At 41.2% G+C, this 21,823-nt stretch overlaps 1 protein-coding gene across 4 annotated transcripts; it reads left to right on the forward strand.

Annotated features, from left to right (window-relative positions):
* Positions 1-1,518: 1,518 nt before the first annotated feature.
* LOC147615040 (uncharacterized) lies at positions 1,519-21,355 on the forward strand. Of its 4 annotated transcripts, none has more exons than XR_015262898.1 (3): positions 1,519-1,824; positions 20,436-20,589; positions 21,075-21,355. XR_015262898.1 is itself a non-coding variant. In XM_086779847.1 (2 exons), the coding sequence occupies exons 1-2, from the start codon at positions 1,572-1,574 to the stop codon at positions 2,407-2,409; spliced, it is 438 nt and encodes a 145-aa protein (XP_086635973.1). In that variant the 5' UTR covers positions 1,519-1,571; the 3' UTR covers positions 2,410-3,464. The 4 variants fall into 4 exon arrangements, 1 of the variants encoding a protein (XP_086635973.1); XR_015262897.1 differs by having other exon boundaries at positions 20,444-20,589; XR_015262896.1 differs by lacking the exons at positions 20,436-20,589; positions 21,075-21,355 and adding exons at positions 1,925-1,981; positions 2,225-3,464.
* The last annotated feature ends 468 nt before the right edge of the window (positions 21,356-21,823 follow it).

Consider the following 21,823-nt stretch of genomic DNA (forward strand, 5'->3'; position numbering starts at 1 on the left):
GGACTTAAAGCTACTCTTGCTCTCTCCAGTCGGAAGAAATCAGTGCCAGCAGAAGCTAGGATAAATTTATCTGGAATTATTGATATATACAAAAAGCTCAAATGAGCACTTCAAAAAAAAAAGTAAGTACATACATACATATTTATACATGTACATACATACATATATACATGTATACAAGAAGCATACATACATATTTATACATGTACATACATACATACATATATACATGTATACAAGAAGAATACATACATATATACATATATACTAAATTTTAGGAATTAGTTTAGAAATGTACTCTTTCAACATCATTAGTTTCTAGATGTGAATGCTATTATTAAAAATGTGATTTAAAATATGATCTTATGGTCCGGCCATTCCCATACTACCCAAGATGTAAAAGATTCAAAGAGTCTATGATTCATACTCTTTGGAATTGCTATTAGTGTAGTAGCATGTGAAAAGTTGTGGAGCAGATTTTCAATAACATAGGTGTTATTGATTATATTAACAAGAGACAAGCTCATATAAAGGAAGAACGAATTCAGGTGAATGCCATCAAGGTTATGGTCTTAGCTAATATATGGAGGAACAAAAATGCAAGAGCTTGCAAAGGTGCCTTTTATAACATAGATTGATCTAGGAGGGTATTAAGAAAGTACTTGTTAATGCTTACAGACTAATGAGATGATTGAGAAAGGACTTGGAAGTAGTATTGTTGAAAACTTAGACAAAAAGTTATAACTATAGTGGAGATCCTTGTAATTAAAGTGGAGACACATTGTTGTGGAGATCCATATAATTATCATTGTATTGGAGATCTATGTGATTGTAATGGAGACCCATGTAATTGTATTAGAGACCCATGTAATTGTAATGTAGACCGATGTAATTGTCATGGATTGCGAACCCATCTAATTGAGATTGATGTAATTGTAATTGTAGTGGAGACCCATGTAATTATAATTGAGGGGCTGTTTCTGCAAAAAGCACAAAGTACTCAAGCTAGAAATCTCAATCCTCTACTTGGAACATAATCGCCCTCCTGTAGATCGCAAAATTAACACCTTCCCCCCAGGGTAAGATCACTGACTTGAAAGTCAATAGTAGTTATCGTTCTCTTTGGCGTGTCATGGTGCGATATTCAAGGCATGTATGCTTGTCCCATGTAAGGAATGTCATGCGAGGATGTACACTATCATAAGATTCCGATATACCCACACTCTAGCACATTTCAAATTTTTTGGAAAAAATTTACTGTACTTTTTTCGGGGCCATTTCTCAAAAAAATGGTGGAACCTCGGGATATTGTCTTCAGCCTTCGCTCTCATTCCTGAGCTAGGGTTGAGAAGCAGGAGAACGTGATGCAGGAGGAGGGGAAGCAAAAGCAGAAGCAAGAGGGGGAGGACAAGTAGGAGGTGGAGCACAAACAGGGGAAGCGAAAGGGGAAGGGGAAGCAGGAGCAGGAGGTGGAGGTGGAGGTGGAGCACAAGCAGGAGGAGGGAAAGGAGAAGCAGAAGCAGGAGGTGGAGGTGGAGGTGGAGCACAAACAAGAGGTGGAGTTGGAAGGCATGGAGAAATTATTGAGCTATTTCAAAGAATCATGTAGCTTGGATTCCAATATGTGTAAGGAAGCTACTAAGACGGTGATCAATGCTCCCATGGCAATGCTTCAATTGGTGGCCCTTATGATGATTGCGTTTCCCCGAATGGAGAAGGCCGAAGCCTTCAGCAAGGCAAAGGAGGCGCTCGACACACATTATCAAAATAGAAAGCCATCATCATCCAGTGGATCTGTAACTCTCAGTATGTCACTACCATCAGGTGGGAGTTTGATTTTCTGCTTGTAGTCATGATTTTGCTTGTAGTTTTTCCTACTTTTTTGTCATAGTTTGGGTGTTTTTCTATTTTTCTTTAAATTCAGAAGCATTGGATCTTGTCAAGTTTCATACATCATAGGATCAAAGCCATACATCATGAGGTGAGTGTTTAATATTTCTGTTTTGTTTGAAATTGCAAAAGTTTGGTGATAGCTGATTAGAGTCTCTGCATGAATCAATTTTAATGTATTTTTCTGCATGCATATGAATACATGTATATGAATATGAATACATGTGCTGCAATGTATGGATGTATTTTGATGTGCTGCAATATAGATGTGTATATGAATACATGTGCTTCAATGTATTCATATTCAATGAATACGTGTTGTGTTCTATTGTAGATATCTCCGGTCAATTTTCAAGCATCACTTTTGGAAGCTCTTCACATAGTCCATCTACTTATCAAGACTGGGGTAAATTAGTCTTGGAAAGTCCTGTGGATGATGATAGTTTTCCTAAGCCTGCAAGTGCAAGAGTTACAGAAACTTTGTGGCCGAAAAAACAGTGGGACACAGTTGTAAACTAGACGACAGTTTGGAAAAAGTGTAAAAAGGTCATCGTGTCAGTTGAGACTAAATTTAACGATCTAATTCATAAACAAAGCCAAAGGAGTAGGCCTCGTTACGTCGCTTTTGTATTCGTCAAGGCCACAGGCAATTTATGTGCAGAAAAAAGACCAGACTTTTATCTGACCACGGCTTCGATTATTGAAGCACCAACACCTGAAGCAGTTGGTACTATTCTCTTTACTCAATCCACTACCCAGACTAAGAGATATGACAGTGCTACTATAGTTGGAGAAGCCATAGCTGTTGGCCAGAAATTCCTCGCCAACACCTCCAAGCAGAGAAGTTTCATCATTGTGGGAGTCACAAATCTTAAAGCAGTGAGGTGGTTCAAAGTTTGTAAGTCTGGTTACCGTAGTGCTTTTCGTTATCTTCGGTGTTCTGAGATGGCAAGTGTTGCAAGTAATTTGGCTGGATATATGTGCTCTTCTCTGGAAAAGTTAGGACTTACTTCATGTGTGGTAAAGGTGGAGGAGAGTATGCAGACCGGCTCGTAGGGATCTTTAATGCTATTTTTTCCATTCAGGATGATTCTACCTTTGTTTGGCTCTGTAAGGCCTATGCAGTCATTTTTATCATTTTTTGCAATAGGTTGAGTTCTGCATTTTTGGCATTTGGTGGTCTTTACCCACACCACTATGCCTAGAGCTTATCTAAAGGATCTATAAGTGGTAGATCTACTACTTCATATCAACATTCTTGCATATTGTAGAGTTCTTTGTGGTGGTGCAAATTTTGACATTCAGGTGTGTTTGCAAGTTGTGGATGAAGGTATCGGTTATTGTGAGCTTCTCAGTGCTCAATCATAGGTGTTTCTTGTATTGAAGACATTTTCTACTAGAGATAGGCTTTTGGTGTGCAGGCACTGTTATCTTGTCCATATTCAAAGTGTATGTATAAGATAGTGTGGGTCCGCTTAGTTCAAACAAATTGCAAAAGCAATTTTGACACAGAGACTTTTATTGTGGATGTATATTGAATGTGGTGGATGTATTGGTAGTTGCATAGCCTTTTGTGAGGGTCGTTATTGTGAGGTTAAGTTTGAGCCTCTTATAGCACCAGAAGCTCAAACTTAAGTTTGAGCCTCTGACTCTCTCTCTCTCTCTCTCTCTCTCTCTCTCTCTCTCTCTCTCTCTCTCTCTCTCTCTGCTCTCTCTCTCTCCCCCTCTGCGCTCTCTCTCTCTCTCGTATTTGGGCTATATGGCTGCTATTAAGGTCTACCACTTTGGACTTGCCTCTATGTGTAGCAAATATTACCTTGAGATTTGTAGGGTTGAGAGGTGGTGCTGCCATGGTTGCTACTAGGAACACTTCTCATGTTACCTTCTTAGGTTTAGCTTTCAATGGTAAAGGATGAAATTGTTGAAATTGTACGCTTCTTTTTGCATTTTTTGATGACCATTAGAAAACATTTGGACCCAAGGCCCTCTGGCCAATAGGATGCTTAGGATACCAGATTCATGTAACATGAATCTTTTGTACACTTTCTCTCTCTAGATCTGACAAGATCTTAACAAAATAAGCCTTAAGGATATTTTATTGTGGGAAAAGGGAGAGGGTGAGTTGATGCACCAAGTGCCCAATCTACTTACAAATATTTTCTCTCTCAATGTTCCCCATCTCCCTTATCTCTATTAATCCCAAAGACTCCCACCCTTCCTTTTTGCTACTTTTTTTCTGAGTTGGATTAAATTCCACCATATCTCTCTGTTATGTTATTTTTTTTAGATGAAATTTGATATCCCCAATCCTCTCCTCTAGATATTTATCCTACTAAATTCTTAGCCTCAATGGACTTTGCATTGCAAAGATACACCCAAAACATTCTCTATTTTCCTTTAGGCTTTAGGGTTGGATATTTTTGGGAAAGTTCTATACATACACTGCTTAGTATAGAGGTCTTGTAAATGTAAGCATTAAATTTCTTGCTTCATATGGTGCTCTAAGTGTACAAATTCTTTTTCTCTACTTTGTTAAATTTGTTCACCCTGAAGTTAAAGTTTCAAAATGGCTTCACCCTCCTGAAGAATGTGAGACATGTTCCCAAGCTCACCAAGAGCTTGATTAGCACTGGTCAATTGGACGATGTAGGGTATCATTGCATTTTGGTGATAATTCTTTTGGAAGATCACCAAAGGTCCTTTAGTTGTTGCACGTGGTGCAAAGTTAGGAACTTTGTACATGTTGCATGTATCCAGCGTTAAAAACCATGTAATTTGTGTAACCAAGTAGCCAAGTGCTTCATTGTGGCATCGCCGATTAGCTCACATGTCTCAGAAGGGAATGAAAATTCTATCTCATTTTGGTTATGTGCTTGGCTTTGATTTTTCTCAGATTTTTCTATTTGTGAGCATTGTCTGTATGGTAAGCAATCATAGTCTCACCACACAAGCATGGAACCACTCGTAAAAGTGAGTCGTTAGAGTTAGTGATAGTGATGTGTGTGGACCTATGTCTAACGTGTCTATGGGAGGTGCTAAGTACTTTGTTACTTTTATAGATGACTACTCAACAAAAGTATGGGTATATTCTCTCAAGAAGAAAGATGAAGTTCTTTTGAAATTTTAAATTTTTGTGTCATTAGTGGAGAATCAATCTGGCAAGACAAGCAAAAGCTTGAGGTTAGATAATGGTGGAGAGTATGTCAGCAAAGCTTTTCAGCACTTTTGTGAGTCAAAAGGCATCGAGAGGGAGTTGACTGCTCTGTATAACCCTCCACAGAATGGTGTGGCTGAGAGAATGTTTGATACTTGGGTCATATTATCTCTAAAGATGGTATCCGTATGGATCCAAAAAAGTTAAAGATAATTGAGGAATGGATCCAACCAAGGAATCTACATGAAGTAAGAAGTTTCATTGGAATGTGCTTCTACTATAGAATATTTTTTGAGAAATTTTCTATTATAGCAGGACCACTACATGATTTGACTAAAAAGAAAGTCAAATTCCAATGGACATCTAAAGAAAACAAGGCTTTTATGAAGCTTAAAGAGAAGCTAATGTCATCTCCAATGCTAGTGCTTCTAGATCTCACTAAACCTTTTGAGGTCCATTATGATGCATGTGGTGATTGCTTGGGTGCCGTGCTTTTGCAAGAAGGGCATGCCATAGCATATGAAAGTCGCTGCCTACAACCACAAGAGCGGGTGCTAGGAATCTATGAGAAAGAGTTACGTGCGGTAATGCATGCTCTAGATTCATGGAAGCACTATTTACTCGGCAATCCCTTCATCATTTGAATGGATCATCAAAGCCTCAAGAACTTCATGACGCAAACAAAGTTCTCTAACAAGCAAATGAGGTGGGCAAATTTCTTTTCACAATTTCATTAATTGTACCATACAAGAGAAGTTGCCCTAATGGGTTTTGGGTAGAAGCTTTTGCCAACAATTGAAATTCATCTTATCAATAGGTCTCCAAACAACGCTTTGGATGAGAAGGTAGTAGAAGATCTATGGTCAGGGAAACTGCCTTAGACAAGTTGTCTCCTAAGTCAAAGAAATGCATATTTCTTGGCTATGGTAGTTCTAGTGAGATGGGATATCGGTTATGGGATCCAAAATCCAGGAAGATTGTTCACAGTGCGATGATGTTTACTTCAATGAAGAGAAGATGCATTAAAATCCTATACCTATAGTGGAGATGCGAAGAGTTATCTTTCTTGAAGATGGACATGTGTATGATAGGGCTCAAGCACCTATTGTTGACCAACCTGGATAGGAACCTCCTATGCCACAAGATGTTGTTGAAGAACAACAACCTCAACCAGTTGTTAGAAGGTCTACAAGGGTTTCAAGACCTCCTGACAGATTTGTTCCTTCATTGGATTATGTCATGTTAACAGATTGCGGAGAGCCCTCCTACAATAAAGAGGCTATGTTGACAGATTGCGGAGAGCCCTCCTACTATAAAGAGGCTATGTTGCAAGATGACAAAGTCAAGTGGGAGAAAGGTATGCAATTGTAGATGGACTCACTGCATAAAAATCTTATGTGGGATTTGGTGCGCCTTTACCAAGTGGGAAGAAGCGTTTGCCATGTAAGTGGGTCTATAAGTTGAAGATTACTCCAAATGACCAAAGTACAAGGTAGGATTGGTTGTGCTAAAGGGTTTAAGCAATAGCAAGGTGTGGATTTTGATGAGTTTACATATAGAGATCTTTGTAATGATTCTATATGACTGTCGGATTCTCTCTTTAAATTTTGTCGCTTGTTTCTGCCACGTCACCTGATTATTGTGTTTCAGGGCCTCAACTCTTGCCACCTGGGTTGCGTCCCTCAATTGCTTGGCCCTCTGCTTGGTGAGCACCGTCTTTGGACTCCCTGGCTCTGCCAGTGGCACTTTTTCTTTTTCCCGTTTAGAAGCCTTAGCTGACATTTTCTGAAGATCTTTCTGTGCCTCTTTTTCGCCGGCCTGCTGACTTGAGTCTTCTGACTTGAGTCTTCCTGAACTGGTTGGGCTTGTTCTGATTCTCCCAGAGTGTTATTGGCCTGCTTTGAGCTTTCCTGGATTGTATCTTGGTGTACGTTTTTGGCCTGATCTGAACTTATTTGAGCTGAGATTCTGGGATAGTATCTTCTTAGCTTACCCCTATTCACTCTTTCAGGAAAGACTAGATCTTTTAAGTCCTTCAGTTGGACCGAACCATCTCATACATTCTGTTAATTTCATAAGGGCCAGTCCATCCTGAAGTCAGATTCTTTCTTTTTCCTTCCATTTTCCCTGGGTACCAAAGCACTAATTCACCCTCTTTAAGTTCTTTTTTCTTAATTGATCGATCATGATATGCCTTCATGCATAACTGTGCTACCTCTTGCTCCCACAGGGCCCTCTGCCTTTGCTCATCCAACTTTTCGAGCTCTAGTAATCTGTCCTGTAAGTTGATTCTGGGGGTGAACTGAGAGTCTCAGGGCTGGGAGCTTGAATTCGAATGGTACAACTACTTCCTGGCCAAATGCTAATTCGAATGGCGTTTGCTTCGTGGAAACCTTGAATGCAGTTCTGTAAGCCCATAAGGCCGATTGTAATTGCATGCCCCAAGCTCCTTTCTGAGTTTCTGCCATTTTAGTCAAGATTCGTTTCAATGTTTTGTTTGTACTCTCAGCCTGACCATTACACCGTGGGTAATATGTGGCTGCCTTTCTATGCTTGATCATGAATGTTGTGGTCAGGGCCTCCACTATCTCATTCAGAAAATGAGTTCCTTGATCAATTACTAGCTCTAGAGGGCAGCCAAACCTGGTTATAATGTGCTCGTATAAGAACTTAGCTATTTTCTTGGCTGTGTTATCTGATAGCACTTTAGCTTCTATCCACTTGGTCACATAATCTGTTGTAGCTACTATGTATTTGTGCTTCCCAGTGTTTTTGAATGGCCCCATAAAATCAATTCCCCACTTCATGAAGGGCGCCAAGGGTTGAATAGGCTGGTTGAATAGGCTGCAACGGTCCCATGACACTGGAAGTTGGTCTCCCCGTTCTCTGGCAAATGTCGCGCCTTTGACCCATTCCTGGGAATCCTTGAACAGTGTATTCCACCAGTAGCCTGCCTGTAGTAGTTTTCTTGCTGTGACCCCTCATGACATATGTCCTCCTGAATCTTGCTCATGTGTCGCTTCAATTAATGGAACCCTTTCTGAAATTGGTACACACCTTCTCAACACATAATCCTTACCCACTTTGTAGAGTGCACCTGCCACCCAAGTATAGTTTCTGGCTTGTATGACTAGAGCCTTCTTTTTCTTGAGAGGCCACTCGGGGGGCGAATTCCCCATCCTCAAATAGTTGGCTATGTCCCTGTCCTCAGAATCCAATTCTATTTTGAACAGATTGGCGTTAGGAAACTCATCTTTTATCCCCGATTGTTCATTAGCTAGAACTGCTCTGGACAAGAAATCAGCACCCAGATGGTTCTTTCCAGGTTTGTGTATGATCTTGAATTCAATTCTTGAAGCAGCAGCATCCATCTAAACAATCTTCCCTGTATGAAGATTTTGTTGATGAGATAAATCAGTGCTTGATGATCCACATAGAAGGTGAAGAAGTTTTCCAATAGATAGTGGAAAAACTTTTGCACCGCGAACACCATCCCCAAGGCTTCTCTCTCTATGGTTGTGTATGCTTGTTCTACCTGAGAGAACCTTCTACTTGCAAAATAGATTGGAAAATCGACCTCTCCTTCTGGTGTGCCAGTATAGCTCCCAAAGCTACTCCCGAGGCGTCCACATGAACGTGGAACAGAAGATTCCAATTAGGTTGTTTCAGAATGGGCTTTTGCGAAACTAACCTCTTTATTGCCTCAAATCCCTCCTGGCACCTTTCATCCCAATAGAACTGAGCTTCTTTCTTTGTTAATGCATACATTGGCACCGCCTGTTCTGACAATTTTTCAATAAACCTCCTGTAAAAATTTAACATATCCTAGGAAGTTGTCCACCTTATTGGCGTTTGTTGGAGCCCTTGCCTCTAGGATTGCCTTGACCTTATTTTGAGACATCTCAATTCCTCCTCTGGATATCACATGTCCCAGCACTTCTCCCTTGTCCACTCCGAACACACACTTGAAGGGATTTAAGCAGACCCTCTTTTCTCTGCACTTTACAAACATTAGTCTCAAACATTCCAGGTGATTTTCTTGGTTGGAGTAAACTGTGAAATCATCCACAAAGATAGCCATGAACTTTTGCAAATACTCCGAAAAAATGGCCATCATTGCCCTCTGGAATGTCGCTGGGGCGTTGCATAGTCCAAACGGCATCACCAAGTACATGAATGCTCCCCACTCTGTTATGAAGGTGGTTTTCTCCAGATCCTCCGGTGCCAGACTGATTTGATTGTATCCACTGTATCCATCCAAGAAAATGTACATGTCAAATCCTGCTATTTGATCTAACATTGTGTCTATAAATTGTAGAGGGAAGGAATCCTTGATTGTTTGATCATTTAGTTTCCTGAAATCCACACAGATTCGTAATTTGCCATTCTTTTTGGGTACCACCACAATGGGAAATAGCCAATCACTGCATTCCACCTCAGTTATGAATCCTGCCTTTAACAGTGCTTCAATCTCCTCTTTTACTTTCTTTGCATAGTTGGGATTCATTCTGTATCTTTTCATTCTGTATCTTTTCATTCTGATAGGTCTTGCATCCATTTTCAAGGGAATCTTGTGCTGACAAATTTTTGGGTCGATTCCTTTTAGCTCAGTGTGGTTCCAGGCAAATACATCTTCAAACTCCTGAAACAATTCTAACATCTTCTGCTTAATTGTTTCTGGAAGCATTTTGCTTACTCGCAGAGTTTTGTTTGATCCTCCAGTCAGAGAGATTTCTTCGACCTCGCAAGCCGCTTCCTGGCTAGTGTTTTTGCTGATTTGCCTATGACCCTCTTCTTCATGTTGGAAATGAGCTGGGAATCGTGTCTACTGAGCTGCCAGCTTCAACTCAGTAAAGTCAGCAGTTTTAATCTACAGTTGCCACTTGGACTATGCTGCTTTGCTCCAGCTTTTTCCATAAGTCATGTGGCTCAGATGCAAACATCTGTCCTGGTCGGATGGACTTCGGTATTGTGGTCGATGATGTGGAAATTTTCACCACCTTGTTTTCGACATTCATAATTAACTCATCTGTTCTCCAGTCATGTACCGCTCCTGCAGCCCTCAACCATGGCCTTCCCAAAAGCATATCGTAGGCTTCCCCTACATCCACCAACACTAGGAATGACGTTTCAAATTTCACCCCTGCTACTTTCATTGGTACTTCTTCCACTATGCCCAGAGGCTTTGAGATCGTTTGATTTGCCATCCTCAGCTGAAATGGTGCTGGCCTGCAGATTTAAGAATTTCCTGACATTTTTTGAGATTATGTTCACTCTTGCCCCACCATCCAGGGTAACCTTCTCTAGAGGCTTCCATCTTTTTCGGATCTGGCACACCACTTGAATTAAGGGAGCCTGATCATCCCAAATTCCTATCTTGTTTATTTCATAAGCTGACTTTAGCCCCTCGTTCTCCAGCAATTCTTCAACAGCCAGCACTACTTCCACTAGTTTGGACATTTCCAAACTAAGTGTTTCGTGCATTTAGGTTTTCCCATTTGTTTTCGATTTTTATTGGGAGCGACCCCAGTGATTCTTGGTCATCTTTCTCTGTTTCCACATTCAGTACTGGGGGCCTTGATTCCTCTTGAGCCTCTGCTATTTTTTTCACCCAGATTTTAGTGTTTATTTGCTCCCTCTTTGGAGCGGCGTTTTCAACAGCAGGTTTGATGCATTGTAATTCCTGAGTTAATTGTGCCGCTTCCTGCTTTAACTTCTTCCATATTTGCATTGGTTTTTCTGGGTTTTCCTCTAGCTTCAGTTTTTCCTGGTGCTGAGATCTGGTGATTACAGCTACTTCCGGTAGCACCAGATTCACCCCTGGATTACTTTGTTGAGCGATCCACTCTGGACAATCTCTGGCAAAATGGCCTTCTTTCTGGCAGTGCCAGCATATAATTTTCCTCACTGGCCTCGGTCTGTAATATCTGGGAGCCTGACCTTCAGACTGCTGATTCAGTTGCGCATTTGATTCCTCTGCTGGCTTTGCCACTATTGCTAGCCTTACTGGAGGTGCCAGTCTAATAGGGCACTTGTTACCATATTATAGTAGTGATGTGTGTGAACACACTTAGGACCGCCGGGGCACTTTTTCCCTCACTAGGAGGTTTTTTCCCCCGTGCATTGTATATACGCCCATTATCTTCTAGGGCTTGTAATCTTTCATTTTTTGGCACTCATAATACACTACTGTGTTGTGCTCAAACTTCCTCATCTTCTTGAAGTTGTGTGTGCATTCCTGCAACCCTAATTCCAACAATTGGTATCAGAGCAGGCTTCCTCCTCCCGGGCAGCATCACCGGCACCTGCCGCTTCATCTCCTCCGATTGCGACGAGGTTTCACGAGCGTCTGCAGGTTAGTATATGCCGTGGGAGAGCCGGTAGGGCTCGGTTGTTTCAGAATTTTGATCTGAGGTCATTTCGCCCTCCGTTTTTGCATTCCAAGTACTGCGCAGGCAAAATCGTCCTACTGTGCAGATTTTCTGTCAAGATTGAAATCTGCAGGACAGGTTCCCATTCGTCTGTTTTGGGCTGTGCTACATAGCACAGGTCAATTTTATACAGGTTTTCCTCTTACAGACAGCATTTACATCTAGTAGTACAGTCATTGGCCATGGCTGACAACAATGATGTATTCCGCATGTTGGCTGCTGAGGATAAGTTGGATGGCACCAACTATCCATTGTGGGCATATATGATGCGACATGTATTGGTAGCAAAGGGGTTATGGAACATTGTGCAGGGTATTGATGCACGTCCTATTGTGGCTGGGAATGCTGCAAACACATCAGAAACAGGTACTGTTGATGATGGTGCAGGCACAAGTGCTGTAGCAGCTGTTCGAGAACCACCACTTTCAGCAGAGCAGATTCGTTGGGATGGTAGAGATGCGCAGGCTCATGCCTTGATTGCGCTGTCTGTCAAACGTACCATTATCCCACATATTCGCTCCTGCAGGACTTCTAAGGATGCTTGGGATGTACTTGCCACATTGTATCAGGCAAGAAATGAGGCTCGTGTTGCTTATCTCCGAAAACAGTTGGAGAGTGAGCATATGAACGAAGGTGATTCTATGGATAGCTTTTTGACAAAGATCAAGGATTTCAAAGAGCAGCTCATTTCTGCAGATGAAATCCTGTCAGACAGTTCACTTGTGCAGACTGTTTTGAATGGTCTACCAGATTCTTATCAGGGTTTTGCTTCCACTCTTCGCTTGATGATGAAAGGCAATCCCAATGCCTTATCATTTGAGGAGTTAGTTTCTGTTTTGCTGCAAGAAGACCAGTCAAGGCAAAACAGGAATATTATGCGTGTCGCAGATCAAGCTTTCGTTGCTAGTCAGAGAAGCGGGAAAGGTAAAGCTGGCTTTTCTTCTAGTAAGCAGAAATCTGCAAATGCTGCGCAACCAAAGAAGGAAGACAAAGATGAGAAGAAAGGTGACAAACAGAAGACATTTTGCAAGTACTGTAAGGGAAATGATCATGTCATCAAAGCGTGTCCTAAGCTGGCTGCGAAAGAGGCTAAGAAGAAAGAGGCTGGTATGGCTGTTGCAGATGCCTCTCCTTCTAACAATGAATCTGCTAATGTTGTGCTAGATACAGAATGGGCATTCAATGCGCAGTGCAGTTATGACCCATCTTTGCATGACACATGTATGTCTGCAGTAGATTCAGATGTATGGTACTTTGACAGTGGTGCCACTAAGCATATCACCTCGCAGCGCAGTTTATTCACTTTCCTTGAGTCTGCTCCCACAGGGAATACTGTCACTTGTGCCAATAACTCCTCTTATCCCGTTAAAGGAGTTGGAAAGATTGTGCTGAATGTTGCAAATGGCAACACCTTTACACTTTTTGATGCATTGTATGTGCCAGGGATCAAAAAGAATCTGCTGTCAGTCTCCGCATTTGCCAAAACAGGTTTGGTTGTAAAATTTGTGGATGACAGATGTACTGTTCATGATCTCTCTTGTGGTGACATCATTGTAGCATCTAGTTCACTATGTCGAGGGCTGTATAAGCTCAATATGGATGGCAAATGTGTAGAGGATTCAGCATGTGCTATTATGGATACGCAGGCTATTTCAGATGCAAAACTGTGGCATGCACGTTTTGGTCATCTGAATTTTGCAAGTTTGCTGCGCCTGCAGAAATCTGAAATGGTGTCTTCTTTGCCTAAGCTTGAGGCACCTGTCAAGCATGTTTGTGAGGGCTGCATATTGGGTAAAATGCAGCGTGCTTCCTTTCCCAAAGATGGATCAGTGAGAGCTGAACGCAGATTGCAGCTTGTTCACAGTGATGTTTGTGGTCCCATGCAAACTCCATCATTTGGAAACTACCTTTACTTCGTGACTTTCATTGATGATTTTACCAGGCATGCATGGGTATATCCTTTGAAGGCAAAGTCCGAAGTGTTCTTGTGCTTCAAACAGTTTTTGGTTATGGCTGAAAATGTGTCAGAAAGTAAGATGGGCACCCTTCGTTTAGATCGAGGGGGGGAGTATATGTCTTCAGAATTTAATGCATTTCTGGCTGAGCGTGGGATAAAACACCAATGTACAGTGCCGTATACACCACAGCAAAATGGTGTGGCTGAGAGAAAAAACAGGTCTCTCATGGAAATGGCAAGATGTATGGTTAAGAGTCAAAGTCTACCACATAGTTTTTGGCTTGAGGCTGTCATGTGTGCCACTTATGTACTAAACAGGTGTCCCACCAAAGCATTACAGGTTGTCACTCCATATGAGGCTTGGCATAGCCGCAAGCCATCTGTTGGCCATTTACGTGTTTTTGGTTGCCTGGCATATGCATTAGTGCCTGTGCAACATCGCAGAAAATTGGATGACAAAGCTGTCAAATGTATTTTTGTTGGATATAGTGCTGAGAGCAAAGGCTATCGTTTGTATCATCCACAGACAAAGCGCATTTTGGTTAGCCGTGATGTTGTATTTGTGGAAGATGCAGTTCAGCCCTTGGTTTCATGTACTAAGGAGACAGATATCAGCTCACGTGATGTCTATGATACATTGTTGCCTCTTTTCAGTGGTGCACAGTCAAGTGCAATACCTCATGAGGCAGTTTTTCAGCCTATGCAGGTTTTAAATGATGGCACAGATCAGCCTATATCTGATGCAGATGTGCATGATGCACTTGAGGATGAGAGACAAGAGATTGAGGGCTCTAGGAATATGCCTAGATGGCTGGTGCAGACTTTGCGTGACAGCAAGTTGGATGCCCCTTTGTCTAGTCGCACTCGTTCTGGCTCTCATGGTGCCTCTTATGCGTCAGATTGTTATGCATTGGCTGTTTCTAGTATGTGCGATGAAAGTGAGCCTGTTTCATTTGATGAGGCACAAAGTTCAGAAAATTGGATGGCTGCTATGCAAGCAGAATACGATGCTATTATGAAGAATGGTACATGGTCTTTATGTGACTTGCCCCCTGGCAAGAAGGCCATTGGCACTAAGTGGGTTTACAAATTGAAGCGTAAGCCTGATGGCACAGTGGATCGCCATAAGGCTAGGCTTGTTGCAAAAGGTTATGCTCAAGAGAAGGGCATTGATTTTGATGAGACTTTTGCTCCCACATGTCGTATGACCACTGTTCGTAGCATCTGTGCATTAGCAGCTCATAATGGTTGGAATGTACATCAGCTGGACATAAAGACTGCGTTCTTAAATGGAGATTTGCATGAGGAGGTGTATGTATCGCAGCCTCGTGGTTTTGTTCAAAGAGGGCAGGAAAACAAAGTGTGCAGGTTAAAAAGGGCTTTATATGGTTTAAAGCAAGCTCCACGAGCTTGGTATGAAAAAATACATGCATATTTGACTGCACATGGGTTTCAGAATAGTCCAACAGAAAGCACTTTGTATGTTAAACGTGTGGATGGTGTACATCTAATCATTGCTCTCTATGTCGATGACATGCTGCTCACAGGACCAAATGAGAGTCATATTGCTGATTTTAAGGCTGATTTGAATGCCTCTTTTGAGATGTCAGATTTGGGGCATTTGCATCATTATTTGGGGATACAATTTAAGCAGTGTGATGGAGGTATTGCTTTGTGTCAGACAAAGTATATTGAAACATTGTTGCGGAGATTTGGCCTTGAAGACTGCAAGCCTATTGCTACTCCAATGGAGACAGGTTTGAAGTTGAGTCTTCATGATGCTGGAGATCACTTTGATGTCACACTCTATCAGACAGCTGTTGGTTGCCTCATTTATGTATGCATTACGAGGCCAGACATTCAGTTTGCAGTCTCACAGGTGAGCAGATTTATGCATAGCCCAGGCATTAAGCATTGGCAGGCAGTGAAGCGTATCTTTCGCTATTTGAGTGGTACTCGGCATCTTGGGTTGTTTTATCCCAAGGGGGGATCATTGCCGCCAGATTTACATGCTTTTTCAGATTCTGACTGGGCTGGTTGTTATGACACACGCGTGTCCACGAGTGGTTTTTGCTTCATGCTTGGAAGCTCATGCATATCATGGTTGAGCAAGAAGCAGCCTACTGTGGCCACTTCTAGTTGTGAAGCTGAGTACAGGGCAGCTTTCACAGCTACGGTTGAGTGTGTGTGGCTCAGACGCCTTATGGCTGATTTGGGTGTTGGGCAGCCATCTGCCACCACCATCTTCACTGACAGTCAGAGCGCATTGGCAGTTGCGCGGAACCCAGTGTTCCATGCTCGTACGAAGCACATTGAGGTGCACTACCATTATGTCAGGGAGAGACTCTCTGCAGGAGAGATCAGTTTGGCTTATGTGCCAACACAGGATAACCTTGCAGATCTTTTCACAAAGGCTCTGCCTCGTGAGAAGTTCGAAGCTTTTCGCAAAGCTTTGGGCTTACTCCCTTTTGTGGATTCGTCCACATAGCTAGACACTTCCCTATACATGAGTGCTAGCTCTTGTTCACCGCATCACTCCAGGGGGGATTTGTTACCATATTATAGTAGTGATGTGTGTGAACACACTTAGGACCGCCGGGGCACTTTTTCCCTCACTAGGAGGTTTTTTCCCCCGTGCATTGTATATACGCCCATTATCTTCTAGGGCTAGTAATCTTTCATTTTTTGGCACTCATAATACACTACTGTGTTGTGCTCAAACTTCCTCATCTTCTTGAAGTTGTGTGTGCATTCCTGCAACCCTAATTCCAACAAGGGCACTTTTTCCCTCACTAGGAGGTTTTTTCCCCCGTGCATTGTATATACGCCCATTATCTTCTAGGGCTTGTAATCTTTCATTTTTTGGCACTCATAATACACTACTGTGTTGTGCTCAAACTTCCTCATCTTCTTGAAGTTGTGTGTGCATTCCTGCAACCCTAATTCCAACAGCACTCTTTCCATTCATGACCCCTTCTTATACAATAGTCACATTGCATGCATTCACTGGTTGAATGCCCATCCACCCTACAATGTAGACACCATTTTTCTCCTTTTGAGGGCATTTTAGCTCTTACCCCTGACAACTTTTCCTCTTCTTCAGTTTCTTTATCTCCAACTTGTAGCTTTGTGTATTATCCGGTGTTCCCTCCTATGAACTACTGGTAGATTCACAAGACTCTGTTTCGCTATCACTTTCACTGGAGCTTTGCCTCTTGCACTTGTGCGTGGTTTTCTTTCTTTCCATTTTTGCTACTCTTTCTACCAACTCCTCAAAGGTCTTGGTTGGATTAGTGACTTCAGCTTGAGCTATGTCTTTTAATGAAGTTCTGTTCAAGCACCAGGCCCTCATGCTTTTGTTTTTGGGAGGCGATGATAATTGTCTTGCTGCCAGGTCTTTGATTTCCTCCACGAATTGTCTGCTGACATTTGTTTTCCGCTGTTGAATTTTGCCGAGCTGACTCAGCAGTTCCTCGTCTGACTTTTCTTCTTTGAATCTTTTTATCAAGGCCTTTGACAAAAGCTTGTATGTGGGCAATTTTTCTGGTGGAAAATTCAAGTACCACTTTTGAGCAATTCCCTTCAGCGTTTGGGAAAAAAGCGCAGTCAAGTCCCCTCTGGGTAGTTCCCGAGAAGTAGCCCACCTCTCAAAAAATGCCTGAACATGCACCTGGGGGTCCCGACCCTTCTTCCCCTTGAACTCCGGCATCTTCAGTTTCAAGTCTCTTAGTGCAGCTCGTCCCCCTGCTCTCTTGATGATCTGATCCTTGCTCTGGATGTTCTGGTCCTTCTTCTTCCTCTGTCATCTCCTGTCTTGGAGGTGAACCCTGTGCTTGTTCCACTTCCTGAACCTCCTCCAAGACCTTCTAGTCGACCTCGCCACCCTTTTCTTGGCCACCAGTATGCTTGTACCTGCCACCACTGCATCTGAAGGGCTGTCCATAGTTGGAACTCTACAATTTTAGAGCTTCCCCAGTAGGATCGCCAATGTTAACTTCTTGCTTCTTACTTGGCAAGGACAAGTTAATGCATGAGATTCTGAGTTAGCCAACCTTGGTGATAGCTTATACAAATTATGAACTATGCCCTATGAATTTTAATCAAGTAGAACATCCCCAGTGATTCATGCATGCCAATTTCAGATGTATATGATACGTACGACTTGCTCGAGCTTCACATTACTATCTCATAGTTTCTTGATTCATCACTAGGATATACTATCTGCTTTCCAACATGCCTAGGTTGAGTAGAAGTTCCATCAGTGTTTGGAAGAACTAAAACTTCATTATGAGAAAAGATTATCTGATGGTCCACCTTCCCCAATATGTACATCTTGTACAGCTTGTTCTATATTATCATGTAGAAATGAGTGGGACTGCATTCCTTTCTTGATTGAAGTGATAGATACTTGCACATGTATAGTTTGTTGAGGGTAAACTATCTCTTTTAGAAGTAATAATCATTCTTGGCATGGGATGAGAAGAGATATCTAGTGGCATGGGATGAGAAGAGATATCTAGTGGCGACGGCGTAGTATGTACTGATTTTTTGTTAGTTCATAGTTCATAGTTCATAATTTATAAAGCATAGTGCATAGTTTATAAACAATAGTGACAGCATAGTTTTTCTTTCATAATGGTGGTGGTAAGTACTCTATTCCATGGCGCTAGAGTACCTATAAAGAGTTCTAGTAGAATATAAATGTTGTTATCCTGTCTCATCGCTCTTTAATGGTGTTTATGCTCATCGCATTTTGTGAAGCTTGTGTTGTACGTATCATATACATATGAATAGGCACCTAGTGAAGCTTGAGCAAGTTGTACATATCATATTCATGTAAAATTGGCATGTCCAAATTGGAGGGAAAGTTCTAGTTCATAATAAATCATATGTCATAGTTCCTAGTTTAAATGATCTATGATCTATGAATTATGACCTATGAATTATTATGAATAAAAAATTTAATTTATCAGGTATGGACAAACCCAAGAGAGTACCATACACTTTGTGGAAATGTGGGCAAGTGTGTGGTAGTCTATAATAAGTGCATCAACGAAAGTATATGAATTGTCTAGAACTGTACAGTTTTTTTTATGAGAATGTATATGATCTTTATCTAAATATGTCGTATTGTATAGGAAATATATAGAATTTCTATGTGATTTTCTATGTGAAGTCGAAAGTAGTATGTGTAATACTATAGGAAGTGTATGAAATTATTAGAAAGTGTATGAAATATTTAGGAAGTGTATAAATTATGTAGAGAAGTGTATAAAACTTTATTAAGTATAAGGAAGTGTATAAGATATTTATAGGATTTGTATATGAGTACGTAAAAAGTGTGTAGAATTATGTGGAAGTGTGTAGAATTGTAAGGAAGTGTACATAAGAGGATTGGAAGTGTATAATGTTTTATGAGAGTGTGTGAAACTGTGGGTGATTGTATAGGAGATCTATAGAACTCTATGGTAGTGTGAAAATGTCTCGAAGTGTATAAGAAGAGTATAGAAAATGCATACAATTGTATGAAAGTCAATTGGAAGTGTATGAAAATGTATAGAAGTAGTGTGTGTAATTCTATAGTGTAAAGAAGTGTACAAAAACGTATAGAAGTGTATAGAAGTGTTTGGATGACTATAAAAGTATATATTAAAATTTATGTGGTTGTATGAAAATTTATGTGACAAATTTATGTGGTTCTATGAAAATGTATAAGATTCCTATATGGTTGTATCGAATGAAAGTGAAGGCATGAAAGTGTATGGCAGTGTATGTGAGTTTAAAAGAAGTGTATAGAGAAATGTGTGCTAGTTTATTGAAGTTTACATCAATTTTAGAAAGTGTATAGAAGTGTATGCAACTTTATAGAAGTATATCGGCGTTTACAGGAAGTGAATGGAAGTGTAGCAGCTGTATAGAACTGTATTATAGTGTATGGATTTGTATGGAAAATTAAAGTATATGTTTAAAAATGTGTCTAAAGAGAATTCTTACTAGTGAACATCATACTTTATAGCACTGCTTAACAAGAAATTTTTTGCATAATATAAAAAAACAAGAAGGACTAAAAGTTAAAGAAATTTAAGTATAGCGCAAAGATAGACGCCTCAACGAATCGCCACTTTTGAAAGTAGATCTCTTGAATGCATGATGGCCGCTTTTGAAAGTAGATCTCTTCAATGAATATGGTCTACCTATCTATGTACCTACCTATCTATCTATCTATTTACCTATCTACCTATCTATCTATTTACCTATCTACCTATCTATCTATTTACCTATCTACCTATCTATATATGTACCTATCTATCTATGTACCTATCTATCTACCTATCTATCTATCTACCTATCTATCTATCTATTTACCTATCTACCTATCTATCTAAGTACCTCCTATTGCTAATTTTTAAAGCAGAGGAGAGTATGACCTAGAGAGAGAGAGAGAGAGATGGGGAGGGGTGCCTTGTGAGAGCACCCAAACCGTCCGCGAGCACGGATGGTCGGGGTGCTCTCAAAGGGTGTCCTCTAAGATCTGTGTGTGTGTGTGTGTGTGTGTGTGTGAGAGAGAGAGAGAGAGAGAGAGAGAGAGAGAGAGAGAGAGAGTTTTCGTGACAGAGCCCTCGTCTGCCTCCTACGTTCAGTCTTCTCTACAGCCCACAAGAAGTTATGGCCATTGGGAAGAATAAGCATATTTCTAAAGGCAAGAAGAAATTTGTTGATCCCTTCTCAAAGAAGGATTGGTATGATATCAAGGCCCATGCATTTTCAATGTGTCAGGTCCATTGGAAAAACCCTCGTGACCAGGACCCAGGGTACCAAGATTGCTGCTGATGGTTTAAAAGGTCGAGTTTTTGAAGTGTCCCTAACTGATCTCCAGAACGATGAGGATCATGCTCCTCGCAAGATCAATCTTAGAGCTGAAGATGTCCAGGGTAAGAATATTCTGACCAATGTCTAGGGGATGGATTTCACTATTGATAAGCTGAGTTCTCTTGTTTGGAAGGTGTGCAGAGAGCTTTACCGACGTCTCCATGCTGGATGAGCCCTTGAAGAGATCACAGAGAGAGAGGCTAGGAGGCAAATGAAGACATTGACACACCGGAAGCCGCGAACATTTGAGGAGGCCCAGGAGCTGGAGTTGTACCACTTATTCATGAGTATGTATCTATCTATCAATGTATCTATTAGTACCTAATTATGTATCTATCAACAACCCTTAATCCATCTTGGCCTTGGAGGGCTTGATCTATATATCTATTTATCTACCTATCTATCTATGTACCTAATTATGTATCTACCTACCTATCTATCTACATACATAATTAGTACCCACTAATTATCTATAATCTATCTACCCACTAATTATCTATAATCTATCTACTTATCTATATATCTATAAAGCACAGGAAAGTATGGCCTAGAGAGAGAGAGAGAGAGAGAGAGAGAGAGATGGGGAGGGGTGCCTTTTGAGAGTACCCAAACCGTCCACGAGCACGGATGGTCGGGGTGCTCTCAGAGGGTGTCCTCTAAGATGTGTGTGTGTGTGTGTGTGAGAGAGAGAGAGAGAGAGAGAGAGAGAGAGAGACTTTTCGTGACAGAGCCCTTGTCTGCCTCCTACGTTTAGTTTGCCTCCTACGTTCAGTCTTCTCTACAGCCTGCAAGAAGCTATGGCCGTTGGGAAGAATAAGCGTATTTCTAAAGGCAAGAAGAAAGTTGTTGATCCCTTCTCAAAGAAGGATTGGTATGATATCAAGGCCCCATCCATTTTCAGTGTCAGGTCCAGTGGCAAAACCCTCCTGACCAGAACCCAGGGTACCAAGATTGCTGGTGATGGTTTAAAAGGTCGAGTATTTGAAGTTTCCCTAACTGATCTCCAGAACGATGAGGATCATGCTTCTCGCAAGATCAATCTTAGAGTTGAAGATGTCCAAGGCAAGAATATTTACCAATTTCTTGGGGATGGATTTCACTACTGATAAGCTGAGGTCTCTTGTTTGGAAGGTGTGCAGAGAGCCTTACCGACGTCTCCATACTCGACGAGCCCTTGAAGAGATCACAGAGAGAGAGGCTAGGAGCCAAATGAAGACATTGACACGCCAGAAGCGACGAACATTTTGAGGAGACCCATGAGCTCAAGTTGTACCACTTATTCATGAGTATCTATCAATGTCTATCTATGTATCTATTAGTACCTAATTATGTATCTATCTACTTTTTGTACAACAACCCTTAATCCATCTTGGCCTTGGAGGGCTTGATATATATATCTATTTATCTACCTATCTATCTATGTACCTAATTATGTATCTACCTATCTATTTATCTACCTATCTATCTATGTACCTTATTATGTATCTACCTACCTACTTGTTGGTGATGAATCATAGTAGA

This window comes from Cibotium barometz, chromosome 41, assembly GCF_041138505.1.
Source record: "Cibotium barometz isolate CiBa-2024 chromosome 41, ASM4113850v1, whole genome shotgun sequence".
Lineage (NCBI taxonomy): Eukaryota > Viridiplantae > Streptophyta > Polypodiopsida > Cyatheales > Cibotiaceae > Cibotium > Cibotium barometz.

Bases quoted from the DNA above. Each gene is read 5' to 3' on its own strand.
- LOC147615040 (XM_086779847.1), top strand. From the start codon at position 1,572: ATGGAGAAATTATTGAGCTATTTCAAAGAATCATGTAGCTTGGATTCC. The intron at 1,825-2,224 runs GTGGGAGTTTGA...GTTCTATTGTAG, and splicing joins CAGTATGTCACTACCATCAG to ATATCTCCGGTCAATTTTCA.